General features: G+C 43.0%; 1 protein-coding gene across 1 annotated transcript; it reads left to right on the forward strand.

The window, feature by feature from the left end:
• The first annotated feature begins 417 nt into the window (after positions 1–417).
• Positions 418–15,262, forward strand: trim45 (tripartite motif containing 45). Its single transcript, XM_030427263.1, has 8 exons — positions 418–1,225; positions 3,252–3,540; positions 3,802–3,947; positions 4,898–5,214; positions 8,635–8,764; positions 10,540–10,654; positions 11,007–11,133; positions 12,668–15,262. The coding sequence occupies exons 1-8, from the start codon at positions 741–743 to the stop codon at positions 12,820–12,822; spliced, it is 1,764 nt and encodes a 587-aa protein (XP_030283123.1). The 5' UTR covers positions 418–740; the 3' UTR covers positions 12,823–15,262.
• Positions 15,263–20,726: the final 5,464 nt, after the last annotated feature.

Genomic DNA, 20,726 nt, shown 5'->3' on the forward strand with positions numbered 1-20,726 from the left:
TCAGATTGCCAGATAGAGAAGCACGATTCATCACTCCAGAGAACGCATCTCCACTGCTCTAGAGTCCAGTGGCGGCCTGCTTTACACCACTGCATCCAACGCTTTGCATTGCACTTGCGGATGTATGGAATGGATGCGGCTGCTCGGCCATGGAAACCCATTCCCAGTTCAGTATGAATTCTAGAAAACTCAGGCAATGCCCTGCTGAAAAATCCAGAAGAATTCCATTAGAAAAAAAACATTAGGAACCATTAGAAACCAATAGAATATGCCTAATGGTTTCTCCTGACTTTTTTCAGCAGGGTGAGAACTATTTAGTCTTTTCACACAATAAAATGTGTCCTTCCACTCTCGCGCTGACGTGATGCTCTATCGCCAGTAGATGGGGACAGTCTGACTGCTCTGCAGAGTCCTCAAGTATTTGGACCACCCCCGATAGCCCTCGAGAGGCTTCCTATTGGCCTGGTGGTGGGTGAGGTGTCGGGTGTCCCATGGAGCATGAAGGCAGCATACTATCCCGGAGTAGAGTGGGACTTCCCAGAGGGGTTTTATTATTATCAACTGAAGTAGCCGAACTACAGTCTGTTTGTTACCGCAGTGAAGATAAGTGATGGTTTAGTCTCGTGTGACTGGTAATTATGCAGAAGAAAGGTTCAGGAGAAGTGTTCTTCCCGTCCTGACAGGTCTGTGGAGCTCGGTGGGTTCACGGTGGAATTCACTTTTCTCAAAAATCCCACAAAATGTCGCAGTGTGAAGAGGAAGAGAAGCAGCAGCCAGAGTTCTGCTCTGAACAAGAACGGAACGGGACCTTAGTGAACCCGAGAGCGGTGTGTAACGCGTGTAAACGTCTGTACCGGGACCCGAAGATCCTGCCCTGTCTGCACACCTTCTGCTCGGACTGTATCGGCCAGCTGGAGCCCTTCTCGGTGTCCTCACGCTGCCGCCCGGACCGTCCGGGGGAGAGCCATAGGGTCGAAACGGTGGATGGGGACCGACCCGCCGTCACCGTCACGGTGCTCTGTCCCGACTGTGACTCCGAGGTCGACATTCCTCCGTCTGGACCGGCAGGGCTGAGCACGGACCACCTGGCGCTGGACGAAGTCTTCCTGGAGACCCTGGTGACGGACGGCCCGCTGGGATGCGACCTGTGCGGGGAAGGAGGCGCCGAGAGCCGCTGCGAGGTGTGCTGCCTCAACCTGTGCGAGTTCTGCTGCCAGGCACACAGGTAGAGTCTGATCTATTCTATTCTGTTCTACCAGACACACAGGTAGAGTCTGATCTATTCTATTCTGTTCTACCAGACACGCAGGTAGAGTCTGATCTATTCTATTCTGTTCTACCAGGCACACAGGTAGAGTCTGATCTATTCTATTCTGTTCTACCAGGCACACAGGTAGAGTCTGATCTATTCTATTCTGTTCTATCAGGCACACAGGTAGAGTCTGATCTATTGTATTCTGTTCTATCAGGCACACAGGTAGAGTCTGATCTATTCTATTCTGTTCTACCAGACACACAGGTAGAGTCTGATCTATTCTATTCTGTTCTACCAGACACACAGGTAGAGTCTGATCTATTCTATTCTGTTCTACCAGACACACAGGTAGAGTCTGATCTATTGTATTCTGTTCTACTAGGCACACATGTAGTCTTATCTATTCTACTCTACACTATTCTACTGCCAGACACACAGGTCTACAAAATAGTTAGTGTGCTGAAACAGCTTGTCTTGTCCAGCCATCAGCTCAAAATCCAGGGTTTTGTTTACTATCACATATGACAACGAAAAGATTCAACGAAAAGCTCACAGAAAAATGAAAATTAAGTGAAGCACTGCATCACTCTCCAAAACAACTGAAGTAGATGGGGACTTGTTTTAAAACATAGAAAAAACTACTAAAAGTACACAAAAATGGCTCCATACAGCCAGCTGTCTCTCAAGTTGAAATCTTCACTGTACTTGCTTAGCTGAACGTGTTAGCACACCCTGTCTGAGGGTAGATCTTAATAGAAGTCTACACTTCAGTGTCCACTCACAATATTGCAATGAAAAATTCCCCTATGGCCCAAAAAGCAGTTTGCCTGGATATCTGTGACACTGTTGACAGGACACCTTAACTGCAAACAATGTGAATGATGACTCTATTCAATAATTGTTGCTCCATGAAGTTTTAATATTTGTAAAAGTCTGTGATGTCATCACAATGTAAAGTCTATGGGCTGAGATTGGACCAGTGGGTGAAACTTTACTGTGACCAAAAAAACCAAGGAAATGTGGAAGCTAGAAAACTTCTTAAGCATTGTGTGCTGTGCAAGCAGTTATTATTGGTTAGTATGGGCGCCTTCTTTTCATCTGGTATTTTGTTCTTCTTTATAATTCTATGGTCTGAAGTGGGTGCATGAGTGTTGCTGTGGGTCCATGGTGTACATAAGACATCTCCAGTCTTCCAGAGACTTGGACTTGCCGGTTGCTCTGTACAGAGTCATTTTACATCTTCAGTTGTGTAGAAGAATTCTGCCACTCTGTTTTGCTGTGACACTCCAGAAATGTTTTGTGAACTATGCAACTTCACCCGACTTCCCATCAGCATGAGGCTGAGTAGATTAGGACATACATTATTATCTTTGGGTGAACTGTTGAGGAGTATTTTATTCTATTTCTATGCTATTTTGTGTCAGGTTTCTACTCCATATTTTCTATTCTATTTTGTAGGGGCGGGAATCACTCATGATGATGATATTATCACGACACAGCACTTCATTACAAGACAATCATCTAGCAAAAGCTCACAATATCTGTCTAACTGAAAATTGCATGCATTGCTGCATTACATTGCCAGTTTCACAGAAGTCGACATGAACTGAGAAGAAATTATATATGAAGAAGTGCATGGAGTCTTAGTTTAATGCTTTTTTAACAGACACACAGTGAGTGCAGCTTGTCCTTGTCCACATGTGACATCATTGCAGTGTAAAATAGCTAAACACTGGCAACAGGTCAAACTTCAAGAAGTAAAAAGAAAAGTTCTGAGGTTAAAATGTTGAAAGGAATTGTACTATGCTTCACTAAATTCTTTCCAATCTGTGTAAGTTAGTTTTACTAAAGTTCACGATACAATATATTGTTGTATTGAAATTGTGTTTTTTAAGCTGTTTTCTCTTCAGTTGTATTTTTTTGGTCACAAGATCCGAGGTCTTGATCTTTATTCTGACACACATGTATCTGTATCTATTCCCTCTCTTGTCTGCAGGCGGCAGAAGCGAACAGCATCTCACTCTGTTCAGCGTCTGGAGGAGCTGAAGTCTCGCGGCCGTCTGAGCCGCCCCGTCCTCTGCTCCCTCCATCCCGGCCAGGAGCTCCGGCTGTTCTGTCAGCCCTGCGACCTGCCCATCTGCCTGGAGTGTGCCGCCACACTACACCGCGACCACCGCTGCTGCCCCACCCGTGATGTTATCGATCGCCATGGAGACCGCATCCGAGAGCTGGTCACAGTGCAGCTGCGACCTCGCCTGGAGCGTCTAAAGGACTCACTGCAGAAGGTGCAACAGAGTGTTTCGCAAATAATTGTTTTGTTGAGAATAAATTAAGACTTCAGTTCACACTCAAGTGCCCGCTTCAGCCTTTCAGTTCCAACTAAGGCTTCATAACATCCCTCAGAAATGTACCCCTACATCCATGTTTCAACACATTTCTTTCCTCCTGCTGATGTTTGGCCTAATGCTGAGCATTCTGAAAGTTGGTCATACCTCATTTTTTCTTCAAAAAACAACCCTTTTTTTCTACTTACTATTCTGTAACAGGTGGAAGTATCCCAGGAGGCTTTGCAGGCACGAGTGGACGCAACAGCAAATGAGGTGAGGTCATTTGCACGAGGCTACGCCAACGCTGTGGAAGCCCACTGTCTGTCTCTGCTGCATCGCCTGGAAGAGCTCCGTGTCCAGCGCAGGTATGGACAACCAACACAGCTCCTGTGTGATGTTATCAAAAGTGTAAGAGCTTTAGATGTAAGCAGGGACCAATATTAACCACACCTCAGAATCACTCCAAGGAATCTTGCTGAATGTTAAAGAAGACCAAAAAATAATACCTCAAAGAAGGACCACAGGGTTGTTCGTAAAGCTCCCAACTCGCTCTGTGACTGACAGCTTCTAGGATTGGGGAGTTCTTATTGATTTAGATTCTGGCTCCTCATCAATTCTGGGATCTTCCCAACGTCTGACCTCTGTGGGTGAAGGAAAGGAACAAATCTGTAGAACTTGTAGAGTCAGAGAAGTTGTGGAACAGCTGTGGTTAAGTTCAACATACTAATAATTGTTTTCTTTATGTTTACTAGCTCCAAGTGTCATATCAATAGTCAGCTGTGATTTGTGCTATTATGTACAGCAGAAAGCTGAGCACTGCATTTGATGACAGTATGTTTGAGATAGATGTTATCCTCCACACAATAGATGCACATTTGACCAAGGACCCCTAGATTGAGAGAATTGTGTCTTATGGAATCCTCTCTGAGAAAGATAAAACGACAACATCTTATTCTATCAGTTCTCTAACTAGGATCACTAAAAATTGCAATCAATCAAATGCTCAACCTTTTTTCTCTTCTTTCCAACCCTTTAAGCATTAATATTTCAAAATATTAATATGAAACCTAATAATTGAGTCAAGAAATTAGTGGTCTATGGTAAAAATGCTATTTTTAGAGATAAAATTGTGTAGTTGGCAGTTTAAACATATACATGTGAGAGAGTACATGGAAAGACAGTTACCACACTCTCTGCATTGAGGATTACCTGAAAAAGATACTACATATTACTCTTTAATAGGTAAACAGGCCAACTTTACAGCAGAGAAACCTCTCTCACTGAGTGCACATTGTCCAACGTCTTTGTCCAACAGGAACCAGCTCCACCTGCAGAGGGCGCAGTTGCACCAGGCTCTGCTGGACATCGGAGGCAGTGTAGAGTTTGCAGAGCGGCTGCTGAGCTGCGGCTCAGACACTGAGATCCTCAGTGCGAAAGGTGTAACCCTGAGGAGACTGACCAGCCTGGCAGAGAACAGCTACGACCCTAACCCAGCAGCTGTCGCCCCCGACGATGGCAGCAGCATCAGCTTCCTGCCCAGAGAGCCAGCAGGGGAGGTGGAGGGCTACCCAGTGGTTGGGGCCATCAACTCTAAGACAGTGGACCTCAGCAAGTGCACCATTGAAGGGGAAGGTAATCCCTCCTGGCGCAACTATGTTCAGTAATAAGTCAGAGTGATGTCAGTCATTATAGAATCTTCGTCTGTAATACATGTTTCACCTGTTTAGTTATGTTTTAGTTTAGCATGAATAGTTGCTGGCTGGCTAGTGGCGATGTGGAGGGGATGGGGTCAGCGCACACTGAGTTTGCCTGGAGCAGTTAAAGACTATTGTTACCTTCCTGGGTGCTTTGGCTCTAAGACAGACATTCCTGTGGGGCTAAAGGAATGTTGAGGTGACTTAACAGGCCTGCAGGCGGTCCATTGAGGGGGTGTTTACACAAAACAGACATAGCACACACACACACACACACACACACACAGATGAAAAAAGGAAATCAACAACAATGTTGATAGCTGATTAATCTTAAACATTTGCTAATTTTAGGGTAACATCAATAGAAACGCACCACCAGCCTAGCGTGTTCCTGTCTCCGTGTTTTGTAAGAGTTTTTCAAAAGTTAAGATATTCTCAGCTTTTCAGTGCAAGCAGTGCTTTTTCCATTAATTCCATTTAATTGAATATCTAAATTGAGTATTTAAAGATGATAGGAGTTGACATATTTTTTGATAGGGAAAGTTTAAGCCCTGAGAAATGACTTACAAGACCACATAAAGATATAGTTATATTGTCCCACGTAAGTGGTGTAGTCGTCCTCTGTTATCTTTCCACATATGACACCCTTCCAACACACACAAGCATGTCAGCTTAACTATCCGTGTTAGGACTTTACATTGACCTCCATTCACTGTGGACAGTCTAACCCTAACCTTAAGTCACACATTACCTCTAAACTGCTGTATAAGTCATGTTGTGTTGCATTAGGACTGTCTTTGGTCCCCTTAAGGACCACTGGTCCTGACAAGGTCAGTGTTGTTACCAGAAATGGTCCTCAGTTGGTGACAGAAATGCACACAAACACACGCACACACTCGAACACACAGAGTCAGCAGAGATTTGTAGCAGCTTGTCTCCATGAAAGGCTCAGCTATAAGTGGTGTTTACCTGTGTGGGAAATGGAAAACCTCAGCAAACAAAGACTTCTGTGCTGGGTTCACTCTGTGTCAGAGACAAGTGTATTGTTGTAATGTTTGCCAAAAGGTCAGTCCATGTATCAGGTGAGAGGCTTTGTTTGGGTGTTTGCTTGTGTGTGTGTGTCTGTGTGTACATTTTTTTTTGGTTTAGGACCATATATCCACACCGACTTCCTTTTCTTATTGACTTCTTGATAAGTGTGGTTTTCTCGTCTCTATGAAGGATTGAGTGCTATAAATCCACAGTATCACTACATCGGCTAAACCAGCTTTTTCTACCTTTGACTTCAACTCCACATTCTTAAGCCACATCAGCTCCTCGAAGTGTGAGACTCTAATTTAAGGGGGCAGATAAAGGCCAGATTCTTTGTTGACTATTTGGAAGCACAAATCACAGTGGCTTACTGACGATTATCCCCTCACTGTGTGATAAGGGAGGCTCAAGTGGTGGATTTAGACCTCGCAGCTGTACAGCACAGGTGAAATGTGGACCAGAACAGCTGCAGCTGTGTTGCTGACAGCTGCTGGGTACTCGGCTTAGCAAGCATACATATAAATTCACAGATAATTCTCACCCATTAGCAAGCGCGGCGGCAGTGATAGTAGTAATAGAACTAGTGGTCCAAATAATGGTAATAGTAGGAAGACATAGTACTTATGGCACTCAATTCTACATGTATATTACCAATTAAAATGATAAAGGTATTAAGAAAGACAAAGAAAAGGACAGCCTTTACACCTCCATGAAGCCCCGAGAAGAGCTTTAAGATGCCAAATACTCAAAATCATCTATGTGAATCTTTTTGGCCGAGAGTGGGGTGAGTAGAGACAGGTAGGATGAGATTGAAGAATGATATGTGACTGCACCAACTAAAATTATGGCTACATGCTTTCAACATCCAGGTCTGAGAATTATATAAAGTGGTCAGTTAGTCTATAAGAAAAAAAGATCCACATTGCTGTACTGTCTGTGTGCAGATACAAACACATGTGGTAATTATAAGCTCTACAGGTGTTATTAAGCCTTATTTTTGAACGTTGGACTAAGCTCAGCTAGCTGCTTCCCCTGCTAAGCCAGCTAGCTTTGTTATCAAAGTATCTTTGTGTTATGTGTTATATGTACAGAGCTGAAATTGGATCAGTCTCAGAAGGATCTGGCTTAAAGGTTTCTTTAATCATGCGTTAGCAGTCATGGCAGTAGAAGAAGCGGTGATGCCAGCAGTAGTTACAATAAAGTGTTTTCATTAGCAGCTTCAGTAACAGTGTGAATGATATTTATAGTGGTAGAAGTAGGCCTATTGCAGTAGGTAGAGCAGAAAATATATTAGCAGAAGTAGTTTAATTAACTAAAAACTCCAACACTATCCAAACAGATCCCCCCCGCAGCTACTGGAAACACTGTGTATTATCAGATGAATACACGGAGTAGGATCATTAGTTACCGAGCGGCTAATAGAGTCTGACACCAAAATGCAAAGCAACATCGATCATCCATATGAACACAGATGATGTTCGCTTTAACACGGCGACAACGCCCCAAGAGCTGATGAATATGTTGAGCCAGAGCACGGCAGGACAAGTTAATGAAACTCTAAATAATGGCGTGAGGGTGTGGAAAAGTCTGGTCAGCACGACTGAAGCCCAGCTATGCCAGAGCCACACTTCAACTGGCTGTAAAAAACATATGTTCAGGGGGAAAGTGTCTTACATACGCACCCATAGGGGGTTTATCTGTGGGTGTGTGTGTGTGTGTGTGTGTCAGTATGACTGGAGACACAAGACAAATGTCCACGCGTCTCCATTTTTATGGCGTGTCTGAATGATGGAGTGCCTCTTTTACTGTGATGTGCCCGTGCAGGACCACTTCTACAACTTGGAGAGACAAGTCCTTCTAAGTGTGTGTGTGAGAGAGAGTGAGAGAGAAAGTGAATGTCTCTCTGTTGTAACACATCAATTCACATTTTTGTATTTTAAAAAGAAGTTGCTTACCTGTAGTTTATGCACACCTGAGGGGGAGAAAAGGTGGGGTGAGGGTGAGACTTCTCCTTCTTCTTCTCTGTGTTAATCAGCAAATCACAAACCAACTGTGAAGGCGCTTACCCCATCTACTTTATCGGAGTGTGATGCGGTACTTGTCAAGTTCCTTATTGACTTTTTTACCTTGGGCTTTGGGAAACACTAATCAACATTTTTCCCCATTTTCTGACATTTCCAACTGAGGTGTCAATGGATATAATCATAAGTTAAAATGCCGTGTGATGTTAGTCTATAAATTGACACTGTGCACTGACGTATGTAACGCACATGTGTGTTTGTGTGTTAATCAGAGCATCACTGTGACCTTTAACCCCTGATCCCAGGTCTACAGAGGTGCAGGGAGGGGCAGCAGGGTCACTTCACCCTGATGTGCCGAGACTCAGCTGGGGAGCAGCTGACACGAGGCGGAGAGCATGTGGTGGTCAGCATCGTCAACCGGGAGAAGAAAAACTGGTGAGTGTCAGCGAGTATGGTCTACTGTTCCAACATTTCAGCTTTTAGCGGGACCTCTGTCATTTTCCTGTGTAACCACACTCAGCTGTACCTCACTGTAACTGGCTGGTTGAAGCAACCCTTCGACTCTGCGTCGTGTGAAGAATGACATACCGGGCTGCACTCAACAACTCACCTAGGGCACGTCTCTCACTAACTGGCAACGTTTCCTGCCTGTGGCGTTAGTCTACCACCTCTGAGCGAGGTCGCCACGGAGCCAACATTTCTACACAGATACATCCTTATCAGAATACGGCGATATGGCAAGTGGGATGACATTCCCTAACAAACCCTGTTACACATAGGTGCAGTGAGGTTTTATTCTCTCAAGTGGTGATTGTCATTAGAAACCCAGCAACAGAGAGTCGAGATCAAGTTTTTCTCTGTCTGCCCTCCGTCTGCTCGGAGCGGGTCGAAAGAGAGCAGTGCACCTGTGTACTGTGCTATTTCTGTCACTGTGGTAGGAGGAGCAGCACCGTCTCCTTCTCCTTCTCCTGCTTCAACCAGAAAAAGTTGTTTTATTCCATTAATGATGTAGTGAAGATAGCTTCAAGTCTTACACACTGTATATTGTGCATGGTTGTAGGAAAGATCCAATCAGATTCTAGTTACATTGATGGCAATGCCAGGAAGACGCGTATGAGACTAATACCTGATTCTCACCATTGTCCATTATCCACAGCAGCTTATACAGTTTATTTACTCCACGTGTGTTCCCTATGCAGTCCGTTATTTGAGTGGCTTGCTGCCACAGTTACTCAAGGCTCAATAGCAAGATATCTTTCTATTACCTTGATACAACCTATTCAACCAGCACCAGGACGACCACATAAACCTCTGACCCTCATATACATCAAACCTGGTTCCACTTCAGTTATCAGCACACAGCTGATGGATCGATACTGTTGGATGGTGGCAACCTGGTTGATGCATGAAAAGGGTCGACGTGTTGCTTATTAACAACAAAATGTGCTGGGGAAGAATCATAATCAAGTCAAGTTGAGTACATTTTAGAACTTGAATCACTGTGCAGAGATCGAGAGGTTATCAATTTGTTCCTCTGCTAATGGCGTTCCATGTCTGATTATCTGACTGAGAAGAATTTCGCCAAGGCTTGGTGGACCAATCACCCTTGATCTAATTATCAGCTGATTCACAGATATTGGTGGTGATTTGAATATAAAAAAGAAACAAGCCCTTAAAAGTTGAAGTAGTGATTTGTTTCTGCGCTCTGCTGAGTGAGTGTGGATATTACAAGATACGGTTTCTGTCATCTGTGTGATAGACAGGGTTCGTACGGGTGCTTGAAATCCTTGAATTTCAATGTTGCGTTTTCAAGGTCTGAAAAGTGCTTGGATTTTAGTTTAAGTGCTTGAAAGTGCTTGACATAACTCTGTGTCTTTCACAAAATTGGGATCAGACTGGATAATTGATTTCTGAAGTTTTTACTATTATGAAACATAATTTTAGATGTTTACAGCATAATACAATGTACATAATTGTGATAAAAAGTGAAGAAAAAAATCACGAGTATATATATTCCTGTAGATATACGTATTTTACCCCAGCAGTAAGGTGCTGGAAAATCTTGAAAATTACCCTTATAAGTGCTTGAAAAGTGCTTGAATTTGACCTTGAAAAATGTGTACGAACCCTGGATAGAATTTGCTGTCAGTTGTGTCTTTCCTGTAACATTGTATAGTATTAACAGAATGATTTTGTTTCTCCTCCCTCAGCACAGTGGAGGCGTCAGTGGTTGACAATAGCGATGGATCCTACAGCGTTTCATACACGCCTAAAGAGCCAGGAGCCTACTCAGTGTGGGTTTGTGTCAAAGCCCAACACATCAAGGTACGACGCCAACGCAGAGTTCATTTGGCAACATTTGTTATCTTCATTCATCGTGTTTGCAGCTGAGATTTTCACGTTTAAATGGTTAAATGTGATCATGAGCCGTGGCGTTGCCTGTAGCTCTCATCGTACCGCCTCAGGGCTGCCGACATCATCCTGACAAATTCAATCAACGCGGACAAAATTCTCTTCAGGCAGAAACAAATGAAACAGGCCGCCTGTGACAGCTCTGATGTCAAACGTTTACCCACTGGGATGCCCGATAAGTGAAAGAAGAGTTATCCCAATGCTTTCATTTAATGTTGCGTTCCGTCAGCGCAGACCAACTGACTCTACCTGTCTCTCCCTGCAGGGCTCTCCGTTTATTCTGAACGTGAAGAGGAAGCTGCGGCGTCACACTGGGACGTTTCACTGCTGCTCCTTCTGCTCCAGTGGAGGAGACAAAGAGGCTCGCTGTGGCTGCCCAGGAACCATGCCAGGTACACAGAAGACATAATTAAAATGTCTGGTCGGGCGACACTTTTCGTTCATCTTTTCACGATCAACAGAAACAATAGGAATGGCAGGCTTTGTTTTCCGAGTTGGACATGGAGAGAGAACAGATGGAGGAGCTGTTTGGAACCGGAGCTCTTATCGCGTTATTAGACAAGACTGTCTGTGCTTTTTGAGTTGACTTCTGTTTTCTGAGAAAAACGGGGTATGTGATGCCATTATCTGATGTCTTTCCTGTCCATGTGCAGTTATATAGGAAATATAAGAAATTCCTACTTTCACCATCACAAACATCAGGCTCTCTCCGTCCAAGCTGAACATAATTTAAAGAGCTCCTCAGAGATTAATGATGATATACCACCAAGAATATTTTAAAGAGATGTTTCCGTTCAGGTTGACTGGAGAAGTAAATCTCTTCACGCCTGCCTTCATTTTGTTACCTTCCACCTCTGGAAGAAAATTAAAAAAACACGATGAAAACACGAGCTGTACTTCTTGAGGAGTTGAGCATATCACGATGATCAACTTTGCTTAATATTTACTTTGTTAGCTTTGTTTCAATCAGTCTAGTTGACAGACAACAGCCAATAAACCTCAAAGAAGAAGAAACAAAACCTGTCGCTAGGGTTGCAACAGTATGTATTTTTACACCTCCAGTTTGCTTGTCTCAAAGTCTAAAGGTTTTATCAATTTGTTTTTGATATAAAAGATATTTACTTTCTATTCATTTTGTGAAAATGTACATTCACAGTGTTGATGGAAACACAGCTAATGTCTTTGTGTTGTTCTGTGTGACTAAACATGACTACTAGTCTTCTATACTGACCCATGCTGATTTCACTTAATATAAAACAAGACATGCATGACTCTGATATAAAACGTATTCTATAAACTTCTATTATTATTATTATTATTATTATTATTATTATTATTATATTATATTCTATAAACTAAAATTTATTCCAACTGCTGTCAGACTGTTTAACACCAGTAACTCTTAATGTACCACAATAAGCACCTGCTTCTCTTGCACTATTTCACATTTCTACCTCCGCCATCCTGTGCAATAATACTATAATAATAATCTGTTTTTTTGTATATATTCATATTTATACAAATACACTGAGTCTGTTTATTCTTAAACACTGTATTTAATTTCGACACTTTATCTATATGTATATAATGCATATTTCGCTTCCTGTATATACAATGCACATAACGTATTGTCCGTTCTATATTTTATTTCTATTTTAATTTATTTACTTTTCTCTCTTATTCAAATCTTTTTTAATATTTCTTCAGTATTGTACTTATTGTATGTCTGTATGTCTGTCCACCTTGCTATTGTGACAAGTAAATTTCCCCGATGTGGGATAAAATAAAAAAAAAGTCTAAAGTCTAAAACAGATTACTCAGGTTTTATATCATCAACATTGTCCTGCCTTGGAAGGACTCCCCAGTTGTTCCTGATCTCATGTCTGCTGTCTTCCTACCTGTGTGTGTGTGTGTGTGTGACTGCAGGAGGATTTAAAGGTTGCGGCCACAGTCATAAAGGACACCCCGGGAAGCCTCACTGGTCTTGTTGTGGCAGCACCGCGGAGCAGTCGGAGTGTTTGCCTCAGAGCGTGCTGGCTGCAGTTTCCCCCCGCGGCCACCTGCGAACTGTGGAGCTCTGAGGTGCCGCACAGATGAGACGTGTCAAGATGATGCAAGTTAATAACGGATGGCAGCAACCAAAAGGTTAGAGCAGCTGCGGGAGAAAGCTCAGGGTTGTTGGTGTAAATCCCTGATAAGGTCAGACAAGGAAAGTGAAGCTCTAAAGACACAGTGACTGAGGCAGGACATCAAAGTCTGTGTGTCTGCAGAGAGAAACAGCAGCCAGCTTACCAGTTAAGACAAGAAACACACCAAAGTGTGGGCTAAAGGATCTGAGTCTATGATGTAAAGTGCCTTTTTTCTATGTGAGCTCTGCCTGCCTATGACAAAAAAGAGACGTCTCCTCCTTAATCAAATGTGTTGAAAGCCTTTCTGAAGGGCACCTTGCCTGTTCTCTTACATCTTGGGCACACTTGCCCCGCTGCTGTCGAATTCAGTGTTTTATATCTTTTGTATCCTTCAATCAAGGAAATAATCTTTTTAAACATAGTGCCTCAAAAACACCTCTGATGCTGGAAAATATGAACAATAATTCTTACTGACGTGCATTGATCTCTGAACACAGAGGACAAAGGCTGTGATCCCAACAACCCAAATCTGTGATTAGAAATGTTACTGTTATGAGGGATGATTTTATTTTGGATGATAAAGTACAGTAATTACAGTTCAAGTCAGTTAATCTGAAGTCATTATTAGTGCAGAATAAATCAACAAATCAAATTCAAGGGAACAAAATGTATGTTTTAGAAACATAATAGTCGTGGTACGGTTAGAAGAAGTTGTGTTGTTGGGCTGAAATCATCAACACATCTGCAGATCAGTGTCAAGATTAATTATGTTATATTGTATTGATAGTGCACTGAAAAACGCTTGTTTTGTCCAACAGTCAGTCAAAAAATTCTGCGGTATGTTTAAGAAAAGCTTAAAGGAACAGTTCACCCAAAAATGTCAATTCGGTCTTTATCTCCTCCCCCCATGCTGATGAAAAGTCAGGTGAAGCTTCGTAGTCCTCGAAACACTTCAGGAGCTTCACATCAACAGCACTGCAGCATTCTCCTAAACAACTGAATTAGCTGGGGACTTGTTTTAAAACAACCAAAAAAAAAAACATCAAATGGCTCCATACAGCTCGTCTGCAGAAGCTCAGAGATCCCAGACTGATATGACAAGACATTATTTACTACCTTGACAAGCAGTCGAGCTAGTCTAACCCCTGAAGCGTGCTAACCCAACACCCCATCCACATAATGACTCAACTTTTTTCCTTTTTGTCTTTTTCTTTTTTTCTGAAAGCATTTTAAAGACTGTTTGATTATATCTCTTTTGAGTATCGAGAAAAACATTCGCTATTGACTTCATCAACTTGCTGAAGGTTATTTGTACACACACTAAGCCAGTTTCCATGAGCGTATTTTCCCAATAAATACTAAGAAAATATTACTGCACTGTTATTACTCAATATGTCCTCATGCTCACGTCAGGTAATTCCTTTGTGGAACAAAAGTCACAGCATATTCACAAGTAGAGCTGTGTGTTCATTGTGTGTCATGGAAGATCTGATAAGAGCTACTTTTTTGTGCATATGTAGTAGTATTAACAAATAAATAATTAGCCACCAAATATAACCATATACTATACAATGAATACTACATATCCACAGCACCTGTTTTAAGATTATTCCATGGTGCTAACTATTGGTGGGTACATTTGTTGTTTGTTTGTGCAGATTGTGTTTCTGAGTCACATTAGGAAGGAGCACAAACAGCTCCTCCTGGTTATGACCTGAGCACTGAGGTGGAACAAACCGTGCCTGTTAAATCAGCCAGATCATTCTGAGACTGTTCATAATGTGAAACACATTGTTGTTGCCGTTTTCATGTAAACCGCGATGTTTGACTCGACGCCGACCCTGAGTGCCTGTTGCTGTCTTTAATGAGCAGAAAGTTCATCAGATCTGCACAAAATTGCGTTTTGCCTTCATTAGCCATCCCAGTCCACCGCGCCTCCTGGGGACGAGGGCTTTATCTGGGAAGCACTGTGACCTAGAAGGTGCAGTCAGCCTCCTCTAAGAATACTAAGCTGTTTCCTCCAGAGGCTGCTTGACGACACTGGCTGACTTAAAACCACCGACCTGGAACTCACAACGAGCCATTTAACGCCTTTGTTTGCTTTCGGTATTGTGAATGTGACTTGTCTCCAGTGCGAGGGCATATAGATATGATGTCTCACTGAGGATCTGCTGTTGATGACTACTTAAACAGACCTATGCAAATAGTTACCATGAGGACTAGTCTTTCTGATGTGTGGTCCAAGATGTTCAGACCACACTGAGTCTGTCTCTGCTGTTCACATTGTGTGCGTTCATGTGAGAACCATGCAGTGCTTTTTTTCTGCTTCAGAACTCTGCGTTCAAACATGTCAGCCTGTGCAATCAAAATAAACACATCCATTTTCTCAGTATGAGGTGAGTCTTGCTTTTTTGTGTTCATGACCTTCTAAGATAAAATGGTGCCTGACAAGCAAAGAAAACAATATCCACTGAAGACTTGCTTTTGTCTCCACATTGAAATGGATTTTTTCCATCCCTTGTTGTCCAACCAGAGGGCACCAACATGAGAACAAAACCAAAATGCAGCCATAGTTTCCTCCGTGTCACAATCACATAACACATGAGCTCATTTTCTTCTCTTGGAGGGATCTTTTATAAAAAAAATGTTATGTAAGAGAGAACAAAAAATCAGCTTCCTTGTGTAAACTCATTTCTGCCCAAAAGAGCTGAAAATAGATGAATATTGATAGAATCAGATTAGATTAGAAGAATGTATGAATGTCAGGTTGAAGCCAATTATTATTATTATTTATTTTATTTTTTTAAGTGGCATTTGAGTTCCCCTTTAAGCCAGTGTAACCCTTTGTTCCATGTCTACAACAGTGCAGTCTGCAGCTGATTTTATCAGCTGAATGTAGCAGCTTTTCGACATTTTTTTTATGAATATGTAAATATAAACAGCCGGGTGGACTTTGAAAAGTGAGGAGGACGATTACACCCCGACATTATGAAACTTACAAGCATGCCTGTTGATGTCTTTTTTTTTGTAATACAGCTGAGTTTACCACACATCCACTGAAATTTCTCAAATTTGTTAGAGCATCAGGCATGAGGCATGTTTTTTTCTAAACATTTTTACTAAACTTTCCAGCAGATGTTTAAACACCTTTTTTATGTTTTTTTTTTCTCTTTTTTGCCTTTTCATAGATTTATTCTTAAAACAGCTGAAGAGTGAAAGGACATGGGGTAGAGGGTGGGGTGAGCATTGTATGACATGCAGCGAAGGGCCGCAGGTCAGATTCAAACCCTGGGCGACACAGCCTCAACCACTGAGCCACTGGGGCAACCAATCAGCTTTGCCCACCAATTAAGACATGTTTTGACAGTTTCCACAGCCAACTTGTGTTTCTACCTGTGACGGCCCCTCCCACTCTGTGGCTTTTGCATTTTTCCCGATCCTGTTTTGAGGCAAGGAACCTAAAAAAGTAAGAAAGGGTCATTATGTCACAGAATCTTGCTTCTGGGCCGGCCTGTGGTGACAGCTGTGTTGAAGTCGAAGAGGGACTGTACGTTATATGACTTCTGGTGCAGAAAGAAGCAGGTTAACTCCTGATTTTTCCCCAAAAAAGATTGTCAGGGCTGATAATAGTATGATAAAGCAGGTCTGATGAAACTGATGAGGCTGCTGTTCACGGTGTAACCGCAGTTCCTACACAAATTTAAAGAAAGGAACAACGTGTTGATAAGTTGGTCTTAGTGTGTTTCTCCGTCATCTCCCATTGGCGTCAACACAGCTGTCCCCACAGTCTGGCACCAAAGCGGTCAGTCACTGGAAGCTCTTTTGGTGCCGTGCTGGTTCTGAATTGTCCTGATTTTTGGATTTCTTCATCTGCTGGCTTTCAGGGAGCGGAATTTAGCAGGAAAAATATTTAGTGGGGTTATCCTATAAATATAATAATATAAATGTAGTCATTCGGCACTTTTTGTAGTTATTCACAGAAAACATGATGAGCTGTTGTCATGCCCTCAGCGACTGGATCTTTCAGCACATCATGAAAAGCTTTGCACAGGTCATTGTGTTTAATAGTCCCTCTCCAAACCACCAGGTGGCAGTAGAGAGCCACCCGTTCACTGCTCTTCCTGCACCATCCTGATCATGTCCCTCTGCCTGTGACATTAACTTTTCCCAGCCTGTTCCTACAAATCATTCATAATCAGCGCTCTCAGAAGCCGCCTTTACCGCAGCCACTCCTTGTGAGAGGCTCCTGATGAATACTGCATTATCGTGAAAAATGTCTTAAGCGGTTTAGGATTGACTCTCTTAATATGAATGTTTGATGAATGGGGACCTGCTCCGCTGAAACCCCATCGCAGAGGAAGTTGCGTCGGCAGAGTCGGCGGCGACACTGCTTAATCAAACGCAGCAACTGTTCACTTACAGCAAATTAGAAATGAGTGATTAACTGATGAGACCATTCGGACGGCGGTGAACGGTGGGAGGAGAGGGGTTGCATCCGGGAATTGGAGGTCACACATACACACATGTCTACACACACACACACACAATCACAACACTTCCATTAGGTGCAGGCAGGTGTGGGTTAAAGATGATGGAGGGGTTCAAACCTGCCTTTTTTTCATTGATTTCTCACTTCCCCCACTCTCTCCCTTCTTTCCGTGAAGTCAATCCAGTAGGAAGTGAGCTTGCTAACACACACACACACACACACACACACACACACACACACACACACACACACACACACACACACACACTAAATTGAACAATGACAGTGCACTGCAAATGGCAGGATGCTCGCCGCGGCTGTGAACCCCAGAGAGAAGGACTCATGCCAGACCTCATAAACCTCCTTCACCCGCCATTGAGCTCTCAGCTAATGTACCTTGTAATTGAGAGGACCAACGATCACGATACAATATTGTCTCACCGACGAGAGACATCTTTCTCCGTGTTTAATCTTTCACATTTGGTGCCTTTTATGCTTCCTGTTCCGCAGAAAGAGTTAGAGGGGGAAAGTTCAGGTGCGGAGGAGCTCTGATCACCCTGACAGGCAGCCGGCAGCAGGCACAGCAACGATACAAAGAGTGTGACAACATTTCATATTAAGAATCACCATAATCATGCCACTGCAAACATGGATTAATCATGTAGAACACCATCTGACATGTGGAAAAATGACAAACGAGCATACGTACATACATATGCACAAAACGACTATTCTACAAGTTAAATTATTTTTTATTTATTCTGGGATGCACAATAACATCGGGTGAAGGAACTGTCATTCAGCTTACTCTTGTGCAATGTACGCTGTCCATTTTAAAAAAAAAAAAGTAATAGTACAAGTATTTCATGTCGTCAGGCGGGAGCATGGCAGGTGAACCCAAATGCACGAGACATCAGGCAGGAAATGCAGTGGATGATGTTTAATGGGCATCTCGGCAATGCCGGGGACCGGCAAACACAGGGAAGCATCAGGATCACAGGAGCAGAATAACAGACGCTAAACAACGGGAACAGGAACAGCAGGAGCTCAGAAACGCAGCAAATGACTGAACAAAGGATGGAACTAAATTACAAACTAAACTAATGAGGGGGTGAGGTGCAGGTAGAGTGAGGCAGAGAAACACAGGTGAGAGCAATGAACAGCAAAAAACACTGGGAAACAGGGAAGTGCTAATGAGGGAGATGCAGTGCAGGTGTGGAGGGAAGGCGGACCGGTCAACGCTCAGGTAACAGGGCCGGGCTGATTCATCTCATACAAGAGCGGTAGGAGGTGAAAATCAGGCTCGAGAAGAAAACAGAAGGGTGGAAAAAACTAAATACCAACCTAGAAAACAGACATGCACTGAAAGCAACATGACAGCAACTTGACACATATGGCGAATTCATGAGGCTGTAGGACACTTTAGATGATTTATGGATGATTTTGAATATTTACGTTCCACATGTGTTAATGTGTTATTCATCATCTCTCACGAGCAAGTCAAACATACTTTATATCACACTGCCTTACGGGAGTGGTAAAAGAGACACACATGTTGTAATGTAGGAGTTGTGTTCACTTCTGGTTGCTGCCGAGCTGTGGAACAGTTAGAGCTCAGGTAAAGGAGATCTGCTGTGGCAGGTGGTGCAGATGTTACCATAGTCCTGGTGTGAGGTGATGAGCATGGATGACTCTCTCCATATCTTTATGCTGAAGGAGGCGGCTGATGCTTTCAGTATCTTTTTTCTGAGTGACAGAAAAGCAATTTTCTGTTGTTGAGAAGGGCACAACTGAATTAATGATGAAAACTCTTGAAACATCATTTCAAGAGTTTTCAGACCGGCTTTAATTTTCCTTTTGCTTTGTTTTTTTCATTGAGGCCTGAAGTCACTGAGCTGTGACATGTCTTCTAGTGTCAGAACATGACAAGTGATGACTGTGTTTTTATCTCTCTCTGTTCAGATTTTTTCTACAAAGTGGGTCAGGTGTTCCTTTACCTTGTTGATGACCTCACTGATTGCAGATTGACAGCAGTTGGTGAGTGTTTGTTCAACGATTCAGCTGATTCTTATGTAAAATGATCCCTGAAAAAGTTCTATCAGTGGTCAAAATGTAAAACCACAGCATTATAAAATCCCAAAAAAATTGTTTCACTTAAATGGTAACTAACTGCGTCCATTGCATCCGAGTTGCATTGTGGGTAATGTAGGCACAACGTTTAGAAAAGGAAGAAGAATGTGCGGAATAATAAAAGGTGATATCTCTGATTCTGCTGTATTGATTTGATTTATTTTTCAAACCGTCCATAATGAGTCCAACACAGGAGCGCAATGTGAGACCAGTGCGCTATTTTCCAAAACCTCACGCCTACATTACCAACAATGCAACTTAGCCACTGAGTAACATTGCTGGAGGTCATTTCTCATTTGCAGCTTCCTCTGGAGCCACAAAAGCTTTCAGACTTCTTTGTTCACACGTGCAGCAGTGCTCCCCGAGATCTGGAAACACCCCTTTTAATGTGTTGAACTGGTGGAGTTGCCCTTTAACTTCCAAAATGGGACAAAGACACAGAGCCTACAGAGGACTGAGTAGATGACAGAGGTGTGGAGAACCTACCACAGCATCACGCCTCCTCAAATCCAATGTTGTGACAGCACCTAGCGTCCTTCTGAGAGAGACACTTTATCTCTGGGCTGCAAGAGTGACACTGGCTTCTGTCATCAACACACACGCACACACACGCACACACACTGTACATTGAAGGTCATCTGTAATGCACCGTGGCAAAAGCCGCTCCTAGAATATGAACACACTGTCAGCGAGCTCCCTGCTGGAGAGTCCCTGTGTGTGTGTGTGTGTGTGTGTGTGTGTGAAGTTGTGAATAATTCATCTTGATTTGTTAAAATTAGTGTGCTGTCAATAATTCATAGGCGTCACAGAATCTAGTAACCAGAGCCAGTTATGTAACAAATGAAGCAAAACACACCGTCACTTGAGACCAGCTCACCAAAGACAATGAGGCTCTGACAAAAGGCCATCCGGCTGCTGCTCTGTGGCCCGGGCCTCAGTGCTGCTGACACAGAGATGCTTCTCAAATCAGAGAGGCAGCAGTGTGTGAGTCTGAGGGACCTCTCGTGTGTGTGTGTGTGTGTGTGTGTGTACACGCATGTGTGTCGGAGGCTGACAGGCTGCGGGTCGTTGAGGTTGAACATTGTAACTTGATTATAGGCAGAGAGGTTAGGACATAGTCACAACACTAATATACTTACCGGGCTCTAAATGGGGCCTAACCAGCTCCCACTGGAAAGTAGTGGAGTTGTTAAAAGCCAATGAAGCTTGTTTGCTCTGAGATACTGCTGTCTGAGAT

Source organism: Sparus aurata, chromosome 9 (assembly GCF_900880675.1).
Source record: "Sparus aurata chromosome 9, fSpaAur1.1, whole genome shotgun sequence".
Classification (NCBI taxonomy): domain Eukaryota; kingdom Metazoa; phylum Chordata; class Actinopteri; order Spariformes; family Sparidae; genus Sparus; species Sparus aurata.

Bases quoted from the DNA above. Each gene is read 5' to 3' on its own strand.
- trim45 (XM_030427263.1), top strand. From the start codon at position 741: ATGTCGCAGTGTGAAGAGGAAGAGAAGCAGCAGCCAGAGTTCTGCTCT. The intron at 5,215-8,634 runs GTAATCCCTCCT...CCCTGATCCCAG, and splicing joins GTGCACCATTGAAGGGGAAG to GTCTACAGAGGTGCAGGGAG. The intron at 10,655-11,006 runs GTACGACGCCAA...CTCTCCCTGCAG, and splicing joins TCAAAGCCCAACACATCAAG to GGCTCTCCGTTTATTCTGAA.